Source organism: Galleria mellonella, unplaced genomic scaffold (genome assembly GCF_026898425.1).
Source record: "Galleria mellonella isolate WM207_F2 unplaced genomic scaffold, CSIRO_AGI_GalMel_v1 utg746, whole genome shotgun sequence".
In the NCBI taxonomy this organism is placed as follows: domain Eukaryota; kingdom Metazoa; phylum Arthropoda; class Insecta; order Lepidoptera; family Pyralidae; genus Galleria; species Galleria mellonella.
The window spans coordinates 2,118,765-2,137,035 of record NW_026442148.1 but is presented as its reverse complement, the minus strand read 5'-3'; the positions used below and the strand labels follow the sequence as shown (position 1 = coordinate 2,137,035).

Genomic DNA, 18,271 nt, shown 5'->3' with positions numbered 1-18,271 from the left:
GGGTTAGGATATATATGAAAGTGAAATATCGTATGGAAAAAGTACACCCGTGCGAAGCCGGGTTGGGTAGCTAGTAACAAATAAATAGAGGAACGCATAACCATCTGTACATAAGCATTGCGTGAGTACATCAAGCAGAATGTGCTATAATTGGATCGTATATTATGTACCTTGCTGTGCCACTTCGCCCTCTTCGGGAATGCATACAAATTGTATTTTATTATTGCTTTTATTACATAAATATAATATATAGTTACAATATCTATATAATGACCCAATAACGGATATGTAAAATATCAGTTATCCAATATGTAACATCGGGGGGAAAGGGATTGTTAGTAACGGAGACTGAGAATCCCATTGCTAGCAATATACCCAACCAGGTCGACCTCCTCACGGTTCTCCCTGGAAACTATCATGGTTAATTCCTGATGAATTCATCATGATGCGCTAACTGGCCTGTTTTCATTCTCATCTATCACCCTTCACTGGTGCTCCGCCAGCGTATCCCGTTAGCGCAGGCGGGGTTACCATACCATTTTCACCCATCAAAAAAAAATGTAACATCGGAATTTTAACTAAATTAGAATGAATATACATATCGGATTGGTATGAGTGATATTGAAATAGATTCCTCCGTTATCATTATCTAGACTAACTCGATATATAGATATTGGAGCTATATTTCTTGAACTTAATTGCATTTACATTCAAAAAACCCAAACCAAAGGTGATCACATATTAATAAACGGATATTTAAAATATAGCTTATTTGCATTTATTTATAACCATCCACTTACATAAACTGTGTCTTCTAATAACATTATTTTTGTATTTAAAACATCATATCAATCGTTAAGTGTCCATTGCTGAACATAGACTTCCACTTGCCAAACGTGGCTAAGACTGGCAAAACCTCCGTTATAGGGTAGGCCTAGATTCAACATTAGACAACGACTAATATATAATAAAGATGATTCAATTTTTAAAAATCATTACTTTAAAGACCTTATAACAACATATACATTATTTCGATTTAGACAGGCTATTTTATTTAGCAAGGTGTAGTCAATATGTATTTCTCAAACATGCTTGGAAATGTGAGCATTATTTTGACAATCTTCTTCGAGATAAATCAAAATTGCCGTACTGATCAGATACACGCGGGCAGCGGCCGGGAAAAGTTGTATGAAGATCCATATCTGTCGTGAATGAACAATTCATTATTCGTCATTGAACTTAAAAAGTAAAATTGTGTTTTTGATTTCCGAGCATTGTTTGAGAAAAGTACTATACAAGCCTTAGCCACAACTAGGCATTGATGGACTCACGTATGTATGCCTCGGCTGCGCCTCGGCCCACATTTACACGTTCGTCTATCAATGCCTCAGTTGCTGGCCGCTGCAGTAATGTACTATTGAAGACCTGTCGTATCGCAAGTTTAACCCTTCTTTGCATGATTTTTTTATTGGTGAAATAAATCAAGGTGATAATAATTCACGTTTAAAAATGCAGAAAAATAGAAAAAAAATTAACAGCAATTTTTTTTTACGTTTATGACACGATCAACTTAAAGTGAACTTGTTCTTTTATACAATTTTTGGGCATACAAAGTTATGATGGAAATTTCCACCATTATGCAAAGAAGGGTTAACTTTTTTTGTGGTAATACGATTAAATGGTTAAAGCGGTGAGTACTCACGCAGGCTGGCGGTGCCGGCGGCCATCTTGGCGCGGCTCATGTGCGAGTAGAGGGCGCGGGCGCGCGCTCGCTGCGCGGCCGCCGCGTCCACGGCCGACACCGACCGCGCCGCGCCGCCGCCCGGCGACCGCTCTGTGTGCAACGGGCCTTATGTTTCTAACATACTTTCCAGGGGGGAAAGGGATTGTTAGCAATGGAATTTGTCAGCCCAATTACTAGCAATATCTAGCCCTATTAGGTAGACCTCCACGTGATTCCCCCTGGAAACCATCGTGAACAATTCTTGTTGAATTCGTCACGACGGGCTAACTGACCTACTTCATCCTCACCTATCATCCTTCACTGGTGCCCCACCGGTGTATACCGATAGCGCGGGTGGGGTTACCATTCCATTATCATCCATAAAAAAAACATACTTTCCACAAACGTATTCCAAACTGGGGCGGTTAATATATAGCTATATATATATAGGTCCAACAAATAATTATATTAAAACGGTTATCGGTTACATAATATCGAAACGAACTACCCGATTGTAATCTATACTTATAATAAATCTGTAGAGAGGTCAATTCTGTACATGACATATATTTCCAAAATAACTATCAGGCGGTGATCAGTGATCGATACTGATGCCAAAAATGCAATCAGTAACATTTTTGTCTGTCTGTCTGTATGTTCGTTATAGAAACAAAAACTACTCGACGGATTTTAACGAAACTTGGTACAATTATTCTTCATACTCCCGGGCAGGTTATAATATACTTTTCATCACGCTACGATCAATAGGAGCAGAGCAGTGAAGGGAAATGTTGGAAAAATGGGTGAATTTACTCCATTTTTAAGCATCCGTCGCGTGGCCACTTTTCAAAATGTAAAAATGTCCACCCGTGCGACGCCGGGACGGGCCGCTAGTGTATACATATTTATTCGATCTTTTTATCATCAATATCCGGAGGAAACTTATATATAGATATCGCAGCAGTACCAGTATTGTCCATGCCTATTCCTAACTCCACCAAGTGTTAGACGAAATAGGATTGTTAGTAACGGGGTATAACAACCATCTGTTTGTTACCTTTTCACAGAAATATTATTGAACGAATTTAATTAATGAATACGTTTTTTTTTTAATGGGTGAAAATGGATTGGTAACCCCGCCCGCGCTGTCGGTATACACCGACGAGGCACCAGTGGAAGATGATAGGTGAGATTGAGTGCAAGTCAGTTGGCCCCCCATGATGAATTCAACAAGAATTAAATATGATGGTTTCCAGGGGGAACCGCGTGGAGATCAATCTGAGATGGTATATTGCCAGTAATGGGGGTATTAGACCCCATTACTAACAATCCCTTTCCTCCCTGATGAATAGGTTATGTTTCAAATCTATAGATATGAATGATACTTCATATATTGAAGGACGCGGGTACAGCCGCAGGATAGAGGTAGTATCAGATCAACATCTACGAGGCTCCACCTGGAAACCATCGTGGATAATTCGAATTCGTCACGGGCCAATTCACTTGCTTTCATCCTCACCTATCATCTCTTACTGGTGCCCCACCGGTGTATACCGATAGCGCAGGCTAATGTTCTGAACAAAACTGAGAATCCCATTGCTAGCAATATACCCAACCAGGTCGACCTCCTCGCGGTTCTCCCTGGAAACTATCATGGTTAATTCCTGATGAATTCATCATGATGCGCTAACTGGCCTGTTTTCATTCTCACCTATCACCCTTCACTGGTGCTCTGCCAGCGTATCCCGTTAGCGCAGGCGGGGTTACCATACCATTTTCACCCATCAAAAAAAAAAAAACATCACTATATATATATTATAGTGTATTTAAAATATGCGTCAACGACGTCAAAGTTTAAAATTAAGAAAAATATACTTTCATAATACACTTGCAGGTATACCTTTTACCTTTTACACCTAAGACTTATCTATAATATTAAATGTACAAACCTTCTATATTAATATTCATAATTACCAAATCGTAAGTTAGTGTAAGTATGATATGTTATATACTCACGGCGCCATCTATGATAAACATTGTTTACTTATTAAGTTTATATCTGATACAAGCTTGATCACAACATCAACCGTACAGCCCGACCCGTGACGACAACGTCGCGGTTTCTTAGTATTAGATGTTTTGTTGTTAGAATGTTTTTTAGAAGTGTGATAAATTAGTGTAAGCATATATTTTTTTTTTATTAAAAATGTAAATTTATTAAGTTACATCCTTAGTTCTCAATCTCACAGCTCCATCTGTGATATACGACATGTAAAATATCCGTTTGCATTGTTCAATAAGTTAAAGTCAATGTAAGTACGATAAGTTTGAATTAGTGTAAGTATTATAAGTATGAATTCGTGTATTTATTATAAGTTTAAATTAGTGTAAGTATGATAAATTTGAGTTGGTGTAAGTACGATAAGTTTGAATTAGTGTAAGTATTATAAGTATGAATTCGTGTATTTATTATAAAGTTTAAATTAGTGTAAGTATTATAAGTATGATATGTTTGAATTGGTGTAAGTATGGTAAGTTTGAATTGGTGTATTATAAGTTCGAAGTAGTGTAAGTATTATAAGTTTGCATTAGTGTAAGTTTGAATAGGTATAAGTATGATAAGTGTAAGTTAGCGTAAGTAACGATAAGTCTGAATAATGAACCTCTCATAGCAACGGGAATGTGCGAAATCGGTGGTCGCTCCTGCGACGCGCGACGCCGCCGCAACGAATTAGTGCGACTCACGCCCGACACTAAGTTCTCGGTAGATGCTTCAGAAAGTAAAGTTAGCGTAAGCGTGACAAATGTGTGATTCAAACCGTTTTATCCGGATGCGGCATGGAAAGGAATAGAAATAATTTACTTAAATATTTTCCTTCGTTATTTATAAAAAAAAAAAATGTAACTTTAAAGACTATTACTAAGACGAAAACATACTAATAATTCCTTCAATAAAAAAAAAAAAAACAAATACAAATTGATGACAAAATGATCTGATGAGATGAAATTTTTTAATAGTTCTAATATATTTTTTTTATACAACTTAGGTTTATTAATCAACATAAAGTGGATTAAAATAAGAAATACGAGTCAATTATTAAACATGGACACATTTAATATATTTTTCGATCATATTATATTATAATTTACATCCCACAGCTGGGTACGAGCTCTCTTCATACAAGAACACTTTTTGAATAAACCATAGATGAAATTCAATATATACAATATAAAAAATTAACATCTTAATTACCTGACACACTGGCTGATGGACTGCGCGGACTGGTGATGGCTCTTCTCTCTGAAAAAAAAAAAAAAAAAGATTTAGCATTGTGAACAATAATGTGAGTCATAGTGAAATTTAAAAATGGAATTTAATAACTATTTTTTTTTTATACAACTTAGAATGGCAAACAAGCTGACGGCCCACCTGATGGAAAGTGGTAACCGTCGCCTATAGACATGAGCAGTACCGTGGACATAACAGAGGATACTGTTTCGCCCATGATACCCCCCATGCGTTGCCATTCCTGAGGACTCAGGTGTTATTCCTCTGTACCCTGTAAATTCACGCCATATCCCACCCTTCAAACCGAAACGCAGCCATGCAAACACAACTGCTTCACGGTTGAAACAAGAATGGGACAGAGGTACCCAAGCAATCGACTTTTGTACAAAGTCTCCCTCTGGTGAGTATATCCTCCGTATATCCATAGCACAGGCGGGGTTACCATTTCATTATCATCAATTGTCAATATAGTAACAATAGCCTAAGATGCTTTGAATGAAAGGATACCATGCTTATTGATGGTGTATTCATGGGATATTAGGTAAGAAACAGCAATATATGGTACATTAAAAATGGAATTTAGAGCCAACATAAGTAATTACAATTTAGCATTCATACTAAAGATTTCGGAATAGATGGAATGCATAATATATACATATTGTGTTACTCTTTGTATTTAGGACATTGCCAATGCGTTACAGTGGGGTAGACATAAAAACGTATCTGCCTATGGACTAGTCCGTAGAAGTCAAATGCATCAAGTTATGTCACTCGGTTTTATTGGCCGTATAACCCTACCAAATTCAATACAACCTGCTCGCATACTTTCTACATAAACTGTGTCAAATATATAATCTAGTAATGTAAAATTTGTTATTGACAAATATATTTGACATATCAATATGAACAAACATTTTACTTTTTATTTTTGTTTTTCTTTGTACAGACATTCCAGCTCTACAGTTTTATTATATGTATAGACAATGCATAATGTTAATACAGGCATTAATTTCAAGTTTTTAAATACCAAACGTGCCCTCACCGGTGCCAACATGGTGCAGACTGTCCACACTACCGATGTTCCTCTCCCTCTCTATCTGCTTCTGTGCGGCCACGTCAAGCCGCTGGAACAGCTGTTCCGCGTCCTCGGGGAAGTGGCGCTTGTACGCCCAGTACGCTCTGGCGGAATATGGGAGTCGGGTATAAAGTCAGCAAAGTAACATGACAACATTATTAGCCTTTTAGATTAAATAAAAAAAAAATACTGTGGTTCGAATAAAAAAAAAAGTATTAAAAAAACTATAGTATTATATGACCGGTGGCAATATGCCTTGTTGTATATTGCTTTAACATGACAGGTAAATAAATAAAGGGACAGTCTAAATGGTTCTTAATAATCTTTATAGATATGGTTATAGTCGTTTATACAGTGGCAACACTAACTTCCTGGCGCACGTCCTGGCCGTGGGGTCCGCGTCCACGCACGCTCGGCGGATGGCGTCCCGCACCACGGCCTGCTGCTTCTCGATGGTGGACGACGACCACTTCTCCAATAGCAGCACGAGCACCTCGCTGGTAACAACATTATAATATATATAGAGAACTGGCTGTATACTGCAGTTTCAATTATTCCTTTGTTTAAATTTTCTATTGGAATAAACTATAAAACACAATGCAAGTTAGAATGGACTGCCGTTTCCTTACACGACAAATTGTGTAACCTCTTTTATGTACGTATGTGTATGAAAGCGATGCAAATAAATTATCTATCTATTTATCCTGTAGATGTCGTATGAGGCGCCTAGGGGAACTTAATAGCCGAGAAATGGGTAGCAGTGCCTCTCCTAAAACATCACCAAACTACCAAGTATAATTGTGGTTGTCAGGGGGGAGAAGGGATTATTAGTAATGGAGATTGGCAACCCCATTGCTAGCAATATACTATATTAAGTCGACCTCTTCACGATTTCGTCTAGAGACCATCGTGATTGATTTGTTACAATGTGCCAACTGACCTCCTATCATCCCTCACTGATACTCCGCCAGCGTATACCGATAACGCAGGCGGGGTTACCATTCCATTATCACCAATCAAAACCTGCGGTTGTCGTGGCAACTGCTGGCTAGACTCCCTTACGGGGCAGGCGTATGTCGATGAGTGGTGAGTTAATGCTGTGGTAGGCTGCTACGCTACAGTTACCTGAGCGTGGAGCGTATCTCCTTGGACTTGTGCGTGGTGAGGTTGGAGGCGAGCGCGGGCAGCAGGCGCGGCGAGTGCACGTACGACACGATGTAGCGCACGCACACCGTGCCCGCCGACGACACCACCTGCGCACGCGCACACACACTCCTCAATATTACATCGTACATTATACGCATAGGGCATCGACCAACAAAAGCGGGCCAAATTTTTGTCAGCTAACTGTCAAATTGGCTAAATCGTTTTTTTTTTATCAGTGTTCTATATACTTACGCACACAATGTATCTTGACGTGTCTATATTTAATTATTTAATAAATAAACAAAATTTTTTGCACATTAAAAAGATGCAGAATTTATAAGACAAAATAAATATAGAAGTTATAAAGGAATCACTCGTAACTATTTATAACGCAATATTGTATGAAAAAGTTAACCCACTGTTTCCGAAGCATTTGTATGGAGACACTCTATATAATATATATAATCTAAAAATTAGATATACACCGCCGTGTAGTCCCGGCATAGAATTAGCTATTAACAACCCCCCCCTAAGGGGGAGGCTATGTTCAACACACGTTGTATGGATCGTACAATTTCAAATATATTGCGCAGCGTCTAAACTAAGAATCGTCAACTATATAGCTGTGCATTTCCGGCGGGGAAATAATCTGCCATCTGATTCAGAACATTCATCTGAATCTGCTGTTTTCATTTTGGCCAACCTGTTCCTCCACCCTGTATATATATATATATATATATATATATTTCAAGTATAGACAATAATATTTAATTAAAAAATATTTAAATTTAATAGCAAACTAATTAAAATTTATAAATGAAATAATTAAACAAAAATATAATAAAACTCACTTTGGCGGCGTTTTGTATCAAGTTTATGAGCTCCTGCAGTATATACAGACTGAACTGTTCCAGTTTGTTCTTCAGAACCTTGGCCATGTGAGCTATGGTGATGCACGCCTCGCGGACAACCTGCAACCGATGTAACAGAGCAATGTTAATACAATCAATCATTTATTGCCAGAATACATATTATATAAAGGCATTTATATAAGATTGTCGTGTGATCCCGGTATAGATTTTTTTTATACAACTTAGAATGGCAAACAAGCTGACGGCCCACCTGATGGAAAGTGGTAACCGTCGCCTATAGACATGAGCAGTACCATGGACATAACAGAGTATACTGTTTCGCCCATGATACCTCCCATGCGTTGCCATTCCTGAGGACTCAGGTGTTATTCCTCTGTACCCAGTAAATTCACGCCATGAATGGTCCACCCATTCCTTTTCCGCAGGTGTCGTAAGAGGGGACTAAGGTAACTTAGTGGTCGAGCGATGGGCAGCAGCGTCCCTTATTAAAACATCTTCAAGGCCTAACTGCAGATGCCAGCTCGCCTGCCAAGCGTGACAACTACTGGCAACCAACATTATATAGGAAATTTGTTCTGCCTTCGATGAGAAGGGGGAAGGGATTAGTAATGAGGTCTGAAAGCCCAATATATCATATCTGATCGTGATAGAATTGTCAATTCATAGCAGGCTAGTGTATAGAAAATGTTATACGGCTGTATAACCCTACCAAATTCAGATACAACCTGCTCGCATACTTTCTACATAAACTGTGTCCAATATATAATCTAGTAATGTAACATTTGTCATTGACAAATATATGACATATCAAACATTTTCTATACACTAGCCTGCTATGAATTGAGAAAAATAGCAACTGATGGTGTATCTTTCGTCCTCTTTTTACTAATTATATTTGCATAACAAGAAAGGAGGCAACCATATGATTTATAGTTTTTATTTTATCATTCCTTCTATGTAATTCCTTATTATTATATAATAAAACACCGACCTGACTGCGGAGGTCCTTGATGACGACGAGGAACGGCACGGACAGGTCCTTGAGGTGCGCCGCGAACTCTGTCGGGTACTGCACGTGCGCGTTCGCCGTCAGCAACGACCGTATCTTCTTCAACTGAAACGTGAAGGTTCAGTTTTAAACAAATGCTGTGAATACCTTTAAATCTGTAGAGAGGTCAATTCTGTACACGAAATATATTTCCAAAATAACTATCAGGCGGTTATTAGTGATCGATGCTGATGCCAAAAATGCAATCAGTAAAATTTTTGTCTGTCTGTCTGTATGTTCGTTACAGAAACAAAAACTACTCGACGGATTTTAACGAAACTTGGTACAATTATTCTTCATAATTCATTAATCATAATTCAAAAGTAAAAAAAGTTTTGTTAGTAATGCGGATTATCAGTCCCATTGCTAATAATATACCCTATCAGGTCGACCTCCTCGCGGTTCTCCCTGGAAATTATCACGGTTAATTCCTGATGAATTCATCATGACGGGCCAACTGTCCTTTTCATTCTCACCTATCACCCTTCACTGGTGCACCGCCAGCGTATCCCGTTAGCGCAGGCGGGCGTTACCATACCATTTTCACGCATCAAAAAAAAAAAAAAAAACCCTCTAGTGCCATATCTCACTCACCACATCTCCGAAGGACAATCGGACGCCTACAGACTTTGTCAATAGACTAGTGCAGTCTCTAAAATTGTTTTTTTTATTTTACAATCTCTTTCATTCATCATCATCTTCCTATCCTTATCCATTTTTTTTTATACAACTTAGAATGGCAAACAAGCTGACGGCCCGCCTGATGGAAAGTGGTAACCGTCGCCTATACACACGAGCAGCACCATGAACATAACAGAGCACACCGTTTCGCCCATGACACCCCCCATGCGTTGCCATTCCTGAGGACTCAGATGTTATTCCTCTGTACCCTGTAAATTCACGCCATTTTCACGGATCAATAAAAAGAACAAATGAGACCGACCGCGTCGACGCGCTTCTCCCAGTGCGCGGCGCGGTCGCCGAGCAGCGCGGCGGCCAGCCGGCACAGGTCGTCGAGGCCGCGCGCGCCGTACACCGCGGCCGGCGCGCTGCCCGCGAACGCCGCCTCGAACGCCTCGCACGACACCGCGCCCGCCTCGCCGCCGCCGCCGCCACCGCCCACGCCGCCGCCCACGCCCCACCCGCCGCTCGACACTGCCGCCGCAAACAGGTACATACAAATTCAAATTCAAATTCAAAAATCATTTATTCATGTAGGACATTTTAGCCGCTTATGAACGTCAAATTTTTACATTATAATTTTATATTTACCCTACCGTCCAGTTCGGTATATAGATCCAATTGAGAAGAACTGGCAAGAAACTCAATTGAATTACTTTTTTTTTTAAAGCCAGTTTATTTACAATGTATATTTATATAGGTGTCTATGTCTAACATTAAATACATACATACACAGATACACACTCTTTATTGTTTCCTCCAAAACATTACAATAGTAAACTTATTATAAATATATACAATTACATGAAAAAACAATGTGCGGCCTTATCGCTAAGAGCGATCTCAACCTTTGGATGGAGAGGAGTAATAAGCAGGTATTAATTCACCAGAGGGAGACTTTGTACAATAATCGTTTGCTTGGGTACCTCTGTCCCATTCGTGTTTCTACCGTGAAGTACTTATGTTTGCATGGCTGTGTTTCGGTTTGAAGGGTGAATTTACTGTCCATAGTACTGCTCATGTCTATAGGCGACGTTTACCACTTTCCATCAGGTGGGCCGTCAGCTTGTTTGCAATTCTAAGTTGTATATAAAAAAAGGTGGGTCGTTAGCTTTTTTGCTATTCTAATTTACATAAAAAAATATACATCCCACTGCTTATAACGGCAACATCAAATAATAACTAGAAGAAAAGGGATTATTAGCAATGGAGTTTGACAGCCCCATTGCTAGCAATATCGGTCGACCTCCACGTGGTTCCCCCTGGAAACCATCGTGAACAATTCTTGTTGAATTCGTCACGATGGGCTAATTGACCTGCTTCATCCTCATCTATCATCTTCCACTGGTGTCCCGCCGGTGTATACCCGATAACGCGGGTTACTACTTTATTATCACCTATAAAAAAAACTGCGGTTGCCAACCCGCCTGCTAAGCGTGGCAACTACTGTGAAAACCCCCCAATAAGAAGAAACCTATGTTAAACAGTAAACAATTAACAGCTGATATGGTGATGATGATGAAACCTATAAAAGTGATTAAATATACATACCACTACCAGCGCTGGTTATTTTAGCAGGCGGCGGCGGTTTCCTGTTAGCTGATGGTAGACTGTACAACCCTGGTACTGTCCTCTTTGGTGGTTCACACGCTGGTGTGGTAATTGTGTTGAAATTGCCACACAATTGGACATTTCCATAGCGGTGGTAATTTAGATATTGAGTGTGATAATTTAGTGTAAAAGTGTGGGAAATTTAATTATTTTAAAGTTACACAAGAAATTGTTAAAGAATTATTGTGTTAAGCGAGATTTTATAAAAATGATTTACGAATGAAATGTTCCATTAACAAAACGATTTGAAAATCATTATTAATGATAAGATTCGAGTAAAAAATGATTCGTGTGATTTTATAACAATATTAAGTTAAGATTAATGTATTTTAATGATATTAATCATGCCAATATTAGTTGTGAATTTTATTGTGTTTCATCACCGGAACAGTTGCAATGTTAGGCGTCACCAGAATATCCGGGTTGATTAGTCCATCATTAGTTGATGATGATCCAGCGGTGATGACGAGCATGGTGGAAAAAGAAAGTTCACGTTATATAATTGTTATGATACATATAACACTGAATTTACAAGAGTTAAAAAGTATTTTTGAAAGAACCGCGACAATAGTAACTATTATTATTTCAAAATCAATGTCATTATTTCGAAATTAATTTCATTATTTCAAAATCAATATCATTATTTTAAAATCAATGTCATTATTTCAAAATCAATGTCATTATTTCGAAATTAATTTCATTATTTTAAAATCAATGTCATTATTTCGAAATTAATTTCATTATTTCAAAATCAATGTCATTGTTTTAAAATCAATTTCATTATTTCAAAATCAATGTCATTATTTCGAAATTAATTTCATTATTTCGAAATTAATTTCATTATTTTAAAATCAATGTCATTATTTCGAAATTAATTTCATTATTTCAAAAACAATATCATTATTTTAAAAACAATATCATTATTTTAAAAACAATATCATTATTTTAAAAACAATATCATTATTTTAAAAACAATATCATTATTTTAAAATCAATGTCATTATTTCAAAATCAATGTCATTATTTCAAAATCAATGTCATTATTTCGAAATTAATTTCATTATTTCAAAATCAACATCATTATGTTAAAAATTATTATAATTACTACAATTTTTTTTTAAATGTGACCCGTAAATAAAAAGATCGTTAAAATTGTAGCGGTTCTCGTTTAATATTTTAGAACTGTTTATAATAATTGTTTATGATGTCATTTAAACTAGCTGAAGGTGTTTAAAATTAGTAAGAATTAAATGTGAGGGGATTATTAAACAACGGGGACTAGCGGCCCCATTGCTAGCTATACATCCTATCAAATCGACTTCGACTTGGTCTTGGAAACCACCGCAGTTAATTCCCGGTGTATTCGTCACGATGGAACAACTAACCTGCGTATACCGATAGCGCAGGCGGGGTTACCGTTCCATTTTCATCTTTTCAGCTGACTTCAAAAGTACCTCTGTCCCATTCGTGTTTCAACCGTGAAGCAGTTGTGTTTGCATGGCTGTGTTTCGGTTTGAAGGGTGGGATATGGCGTGAATTTACAGGGTACTGAGGAATAACACCCGAGTCCTCAGGAATGGCAACGCATGGGTGGTATCATGGGCGAAACAGTATACTCTGTTATGTCCATGGTACTGCTCATGTCTATAGGCGACGGTTACCACTTACCATCAGGTGTACCGTCAGCTTGCTTGCCATTCTAAGTTGTATAAAAAAAAACTTAAAAAAAAGTAGGTTTTTAATTTAGTTATATTTTTTTTTACGTTTGTCACCTCATAACTCCGCCATTTGTAAACCGACTTGGAAAATTCTTTTTTTTTTATCTAAATGGACATACTTACAGATCGGTATTTTATTATTGGTATCATAGAAATGTCAACAAAATCAATTCTGTAGTTTGAGTTTTTAATTCAAAATATACTTTTTTCATATATATTCCGTATTATATTATATACTAGCGGCCCGTCCCGGCGTCGCACGGGTGGACTTTAACATTTCCCTTCACTGCTCTGCTCCAATTGATCGTAGCGTGATGAAAAGTATAATATGCCACTATAACCTGCCCGGGAGTATGAAGAATAATTGTACCAAGTTTCGTTAAAATCCGTCGAGTAGTTTTTGTTTCTATAACGAACATACAGACAGACAGAGAGACAAAAATTTTACTGATTGCATTTTTGGCATCAGTATCGATCACTAATCACCGCCTGATAGTTATTTTGGAAATATATTTCATGTACAGAATTGACCTCTCTACAGATTTATTATAAGTATAAATCAATATTAGCACAATTGAATTCCGTTTTTGGTGGGACACAATTATTCGAGGGGATAATTGTTCCCAACAGTGGGATAGTAATGGGTTAAAGTATGACATGATATGTTATATGAATTAACATTAGGCGCCAGAGACATAGGTTAAGCGGATTGTGTTTTATTGGTGCTATCACTAGTCGTGTGACGGTGGCGCCCTCTGCAGTCAACAATTTTTAGGTCGCCTTCGTTACAAACTAAAATCTGTGACGTGGCTTACCAGACAGTGACGCTCATTTATCAATGATCCAATATATTTTTTTAATTTCGTAAACACACATATATTAATGGAATAACTACCAGTTTAACTTACTTAGAAAACTCGACTAGTTTCGGGATCAATTCGTGATCTTTAGTCACGAGCGATTGTGACGTGAGCACGAGCTTGACTGAGTGCATCGCTTATTACTAAGGATCACGAATTGATTGCGAAACTAGTCGAGCTGTTCCGATTTAATTACGCGTAAGTTAAACCAGTTATTATTGTATTAAAGTATCATATACCAAATATATATTTGATAATTCAGATGTTACGAAATTCCATCTTCGAACATCCAAACCGAGATTACAGTGGTATTGTACATTGGTGGGGCAACTGACCTGGTGTGGAGGCTCCGGAGGAGTCTCCGTCCCTACTCCTGGCCGAAGTGGGTATTGTCATGGTTCTCTTCGCTGATCGGGACACGAAGTCCGGCTCGTCAGCCGCTTGCGTCGCTGCAATTGTAAATAGAATAATTTATCATTATTATTTCAGCCATCACCTGTACCCTGCTGGACTTAAGTCTTCCCCATATCCCTTTCAGACCTAAGATTTTTTTTCTTTCATATTAAATATATTTTCGTGTTTTGGAGCCAAGCCATCTTGCCGGCACGCACGAGACTATTGCACCACCTAACCGCTAAAATGATTTCTTATTGGCTGCTTTAGAATCTCACTATCATGTTATTTCAGCTTCGTCTTCAATATTGTAGAACATACTTTTGTTCTATCACCAATAGTTTCCGCAGCGCACGCGACCAAACATATTTTATAGCATTTTTTTACACCTCGAGTTACGTTACTAAAGTTTTAGTAAGGATCCCTAATCCTTTCTAGCAATAAATATAGCCTATGTTACTCAGGGTGAATGTAGCTTTCTAATGGAGAAAGAATTTTTGAAATGGGCAAACTAGTTTTTGAGTTTATTCATTACAAACATACATACACACAAAAATACAAATCTTTCCTCTTTATAATATTAGTGTAGATATAGATTATAAATAAAGATAAGAATAGTAGATAGTTTATAATATTAGGGCAATAGTAAAGTTTCCAACGATTGCTGCATGTATGTTTTATTTTTATACAACTTAGAATGACAAACAAGCTGACGGCCCACCTGATGGAAAGTGGTAACCGTCGCCTATAGACATGAGCAGTACCGTGGACATAACAGAGTATACTGTTTCGCCCATGATACCCCCATGCGTCACCATTCCTGAGGACTCGGGTGTTATTCCTCTGTACCCAGTAAATTCACGCCATATCCCACCCTTCAAACCGAAACACAGCCATGCAAACACAACTGTTTCACGGTAGAAACACGAATGGGACAGAGGTGGTCACGCAAACGACTTTTGTACAAATACTCCCTATGGTATATTATTGTATTTACCGGTGGGGAGCAGAAGCCCCGCGTCCCGCGCCTCGTCAAACTTCTGTTCTAGCAGAGCGAGTTTCTGCGCCGGTATCAACTCCTTCTTCTTCAAGTCCTGTCTCAGTCTTTCGCCTGCAATGGAAAATTGTATGGTATATATATTTTAGGCATAATTAATCTATTATATTTATTTATAATAAATGTTTTTCATGAGCATTAAAGATTTTATAGAAATATGAAAGTTTGTAAGAAGTAAAACAGTTTCTTCAGTGACAGCAACGCGCGCGTAATGCCGCTGGTATTGCAGGCGTTCTTAGGCTACGGTGACCGCTTACCATCAGTCAGACCGTATGCTTGTTTACCACCTTAGTGGTATAAAAAATAAATTGATATCGATCGATCTAGTTGGATGGGCCTTTGTTACTTTATCATGCAATAACTGCTTAACAGATTTGAACGAAATTTGGTACAAGTGTAGGCTACATCCTAACTTAGCACATAGGATACTTTATGTACTAATTCACACAAGCAAAACCGCGGGAAATAGTACAGTTGTGTATTGTTCTGCCGTTGTTGCTGGCCGTGTAGTCTAGGCATAGAATAGTCCACCCCTTCCTTTCTCGTGGGTGTCGTAAGAGGCGACTAAGAAAGAGCGAGGGATGGACAGCAGCGTCCCTCTTAAAACATTACCAAAGCTTAACTGCGGTCGCCAAACTGCCTGCCAAGCGTGGCAACTACTGGTAAAACCCCCCCAAGGGGGAGGTTTATGTTCAGCAGTGGACAATTAAAGGCATAACAGATGATGATGATGATATTGTATATGACAATGATGATAAAGACATTTATTTATTTTTTAACTATAACATTTAAGTTGATTGGTACACATGTATGACTGTAACTACTAATGAACTGTCAGATTTCTCATATTGGGTTTGCTGGAAGAAATCTCTTTTAGATATAAGCTTGCCTTTGTACACTTTTATGTTTGTTTTTTTTTCTATTTCAATAACTCTTTGTGTACAATAAAGAATAAATGAATTGTTTTGCAACAGTCGGTCTGGAATGTCGGCAGGGGCCGCCCTAGACGGACGTATGTCGACCGAATAGGCGACGTGCTGAAGAAGGGCCAGATTAAAAGTACCCGTAACCGGCGAGCGTGTATGAAAAGAATGATGAATGTGGAGGAAGCGAAAGAGGTCTGTTTGAATCGTAGCATTTGGCGTTCCATTGTTTCTGCCTACCGTAATGGGAGACAGGCGTGACAGATATGTATGTATATGTATTTTGCAACAGTGTGACTCGACTAATATCTTAGAAATAAAAAAAAAAAACAAATGGTAGGTACTGATCGGTGTACTGTACTGACCGACGTGCCTGTAGACGTCGACGAAGAGCTGCAGCGCGGCGTCCCGCACGGCGCCGCTGGGGTCGGCCGCCAGCGCCGCCAGCGTCGGCACCGCCGCGCGCAGCTGCAGCTCGGCGGCGCCGTGCCTGCCGCCAGCACACGCACCCTCGTCAGCACAACATATACAGCCGCGGGGGGATTAGTAACGGGATCTAACGGTCCCATTGCGGGGGGAAAGGGATTGTTAGTGATGGAGACTGAGAATCCCATTGCTAGCAATATACCCAACCAGGTCGACCTCCTCGCGGTTCTCCATGGAAACTATCATGGTTAATTCCTGATGAATTCATCATGATGGGCCAACTGGCCTGTTTTCATTCTCAAGGGTGATAGACCCTTCACTGGTGCTCCGCCAGCGTATCCCGTTAGCGCAGACGGAATTATTATTCCATTTTCACCCATCAACAAAAAAAACTGTACTATTGCTTGTTTAATGGGTGAAAATAGAATGGTAACCCCGCCTGCGCTATCGGTATACACCGGCGGGACACTAGTGAGAATCGATAGCTGAGGATGAAAAGGCAGGTCAGTTAGCCCACCGTGACGAATTCAACGATAAATTAGTCACGATAATTTCCAGAGGGAACCGCGTGGAGGTTGACCTGATAGGGTATATTGATAGCAATGGGGACTATCCTCCCTATTACTAACAATCTCTTCCCCCCTCCCATTGCTAGTAATATACCCTATCAGGTAGACCTCCACGTGGTTTTTCCTAGAAACCATCGCATTGTATTCCAGCTGTATTCATCACGATGGGCTAACTGACCTGCCTTTTCATCCTCACCTATTACCTCTCACTGGTGCCCCGCCAGCATATATGGTACAGTTAGCGCGGACAGGGCTACCATTCCATTATTATACATTAAAATAAATTTTAAGTAAAAAAAAAAAACTTTTCTAAAACCAAGCCCGTCACGAGATTTAAGTACGCGTATTTATTTAATTTAAAAATTTCAAAAACTAAAATAAATCAAGTTGTTTAATTCACTTATTTATCTGCACAGGTAAATCTCGCGAAGGATAAGGTTTACATGCATTGTAAAGAAACACTGATAAACTTAGAGGTTTCTAATGTGATGTCGTAAATAAACACATTTTTTGCGCTTACATTGCAAACGCTGGCTGAACCCCACGAGATAAATCAAAATAATGTACTACAGTATTGTACACCTTAAAATGGTCAACAAAAAAGTCCGCGAGGGTGTATGTCTATCTCTTAAGGATAACACACATCAACTATTTTTTATCTTTTACATTTTACGGGAAAAAATGGCTTATTTGCGAAGTGATTTTAAGCAATACAGAATTAATATCTATCCAATTAAGTACCTTAAATACATTGTCCATTTAATATAGATCAGTATGGCTTTTTACAGCATGTAATTTAAATTAATATTTTCAAAGATATTACAGATTTGAAATACAGGGACATAGCGGTTGCGGTGGTACCGGCCGGGGGGTTGGCGGC

The 18,271-nt window shown here is 38.6% G+C and overlaps 1 protein-coding gene across 8 annotated transcripts in view; it reads right to left on the bottom strand.

Annotated features, from left to right (window-relative positions):
* Window positions 1-18,271, bottom strand: part of LOC113509709 (CLIP-associating protein) — a 62,321-nt gene that overhangs the window by 23,118 nt on the left and 20,932 nt on the right. For 5 of the 8 annotated variants that reach the window (XM_052901176.1, XM_052901174.1, XM_052901178.1 and 2 more), the window contains 14 exons: window positions 16,762-16,886; window positions 15,414-15,527; window positions 14,359-14,472; window positions 11,386-11,484; window positions 10,097-10,308; window positions 9,097-9,219; window positions 8,085-8,204; window positions 7,213-7,340; window positions 6,456-6,584; window positions 6,055-6,191; window positions 4,977-5,024; window positions 4,387-4,494; window positions 1,703-1,834; window positions 171-191 (listed from right to left, as the gene is read on the bottom strand). In XM_052901176.1, the coding sequence (XP_052757136.1) occupies window positions 171-191; window positions 1,703-1,834; window positions 4,387-4,494; window positions 4,977-5,024; window positions 6,055-6,191; window positions 6,456-6,584; window positions 7,213-7,340; window positions 8,085-8,204; window positions 9,097-9,219; window positions 10,097-10,308; window positions 11,386-11,484; window positions 14,359-14,472; window positions 15,414-15,527; window positions 16,762-16,886 (1,610 nt within the window). The remainder of the gene's footprint in view (window positions 1-170; window positions 192-1,702; window positions 1,835-4,386; window positions 4,495-4,976; window positions 5,025-6,054; window positions 6,192-6,455; window positions 6,585-7,212; window positions 7,341-8,084; window positions 8,205-9,096; window positions 9,220-10,096; window positions 10,309-11,385; window positions 11,485-14,358; window positions 14,473-15,413; window positions 15,528-16,761; window positions 16,887-18,271) is intronic. The other 3 variants (XM_052901179.1, XM_052901180.1, XM_052901181.1) reach the window with 3 other exon arrangements.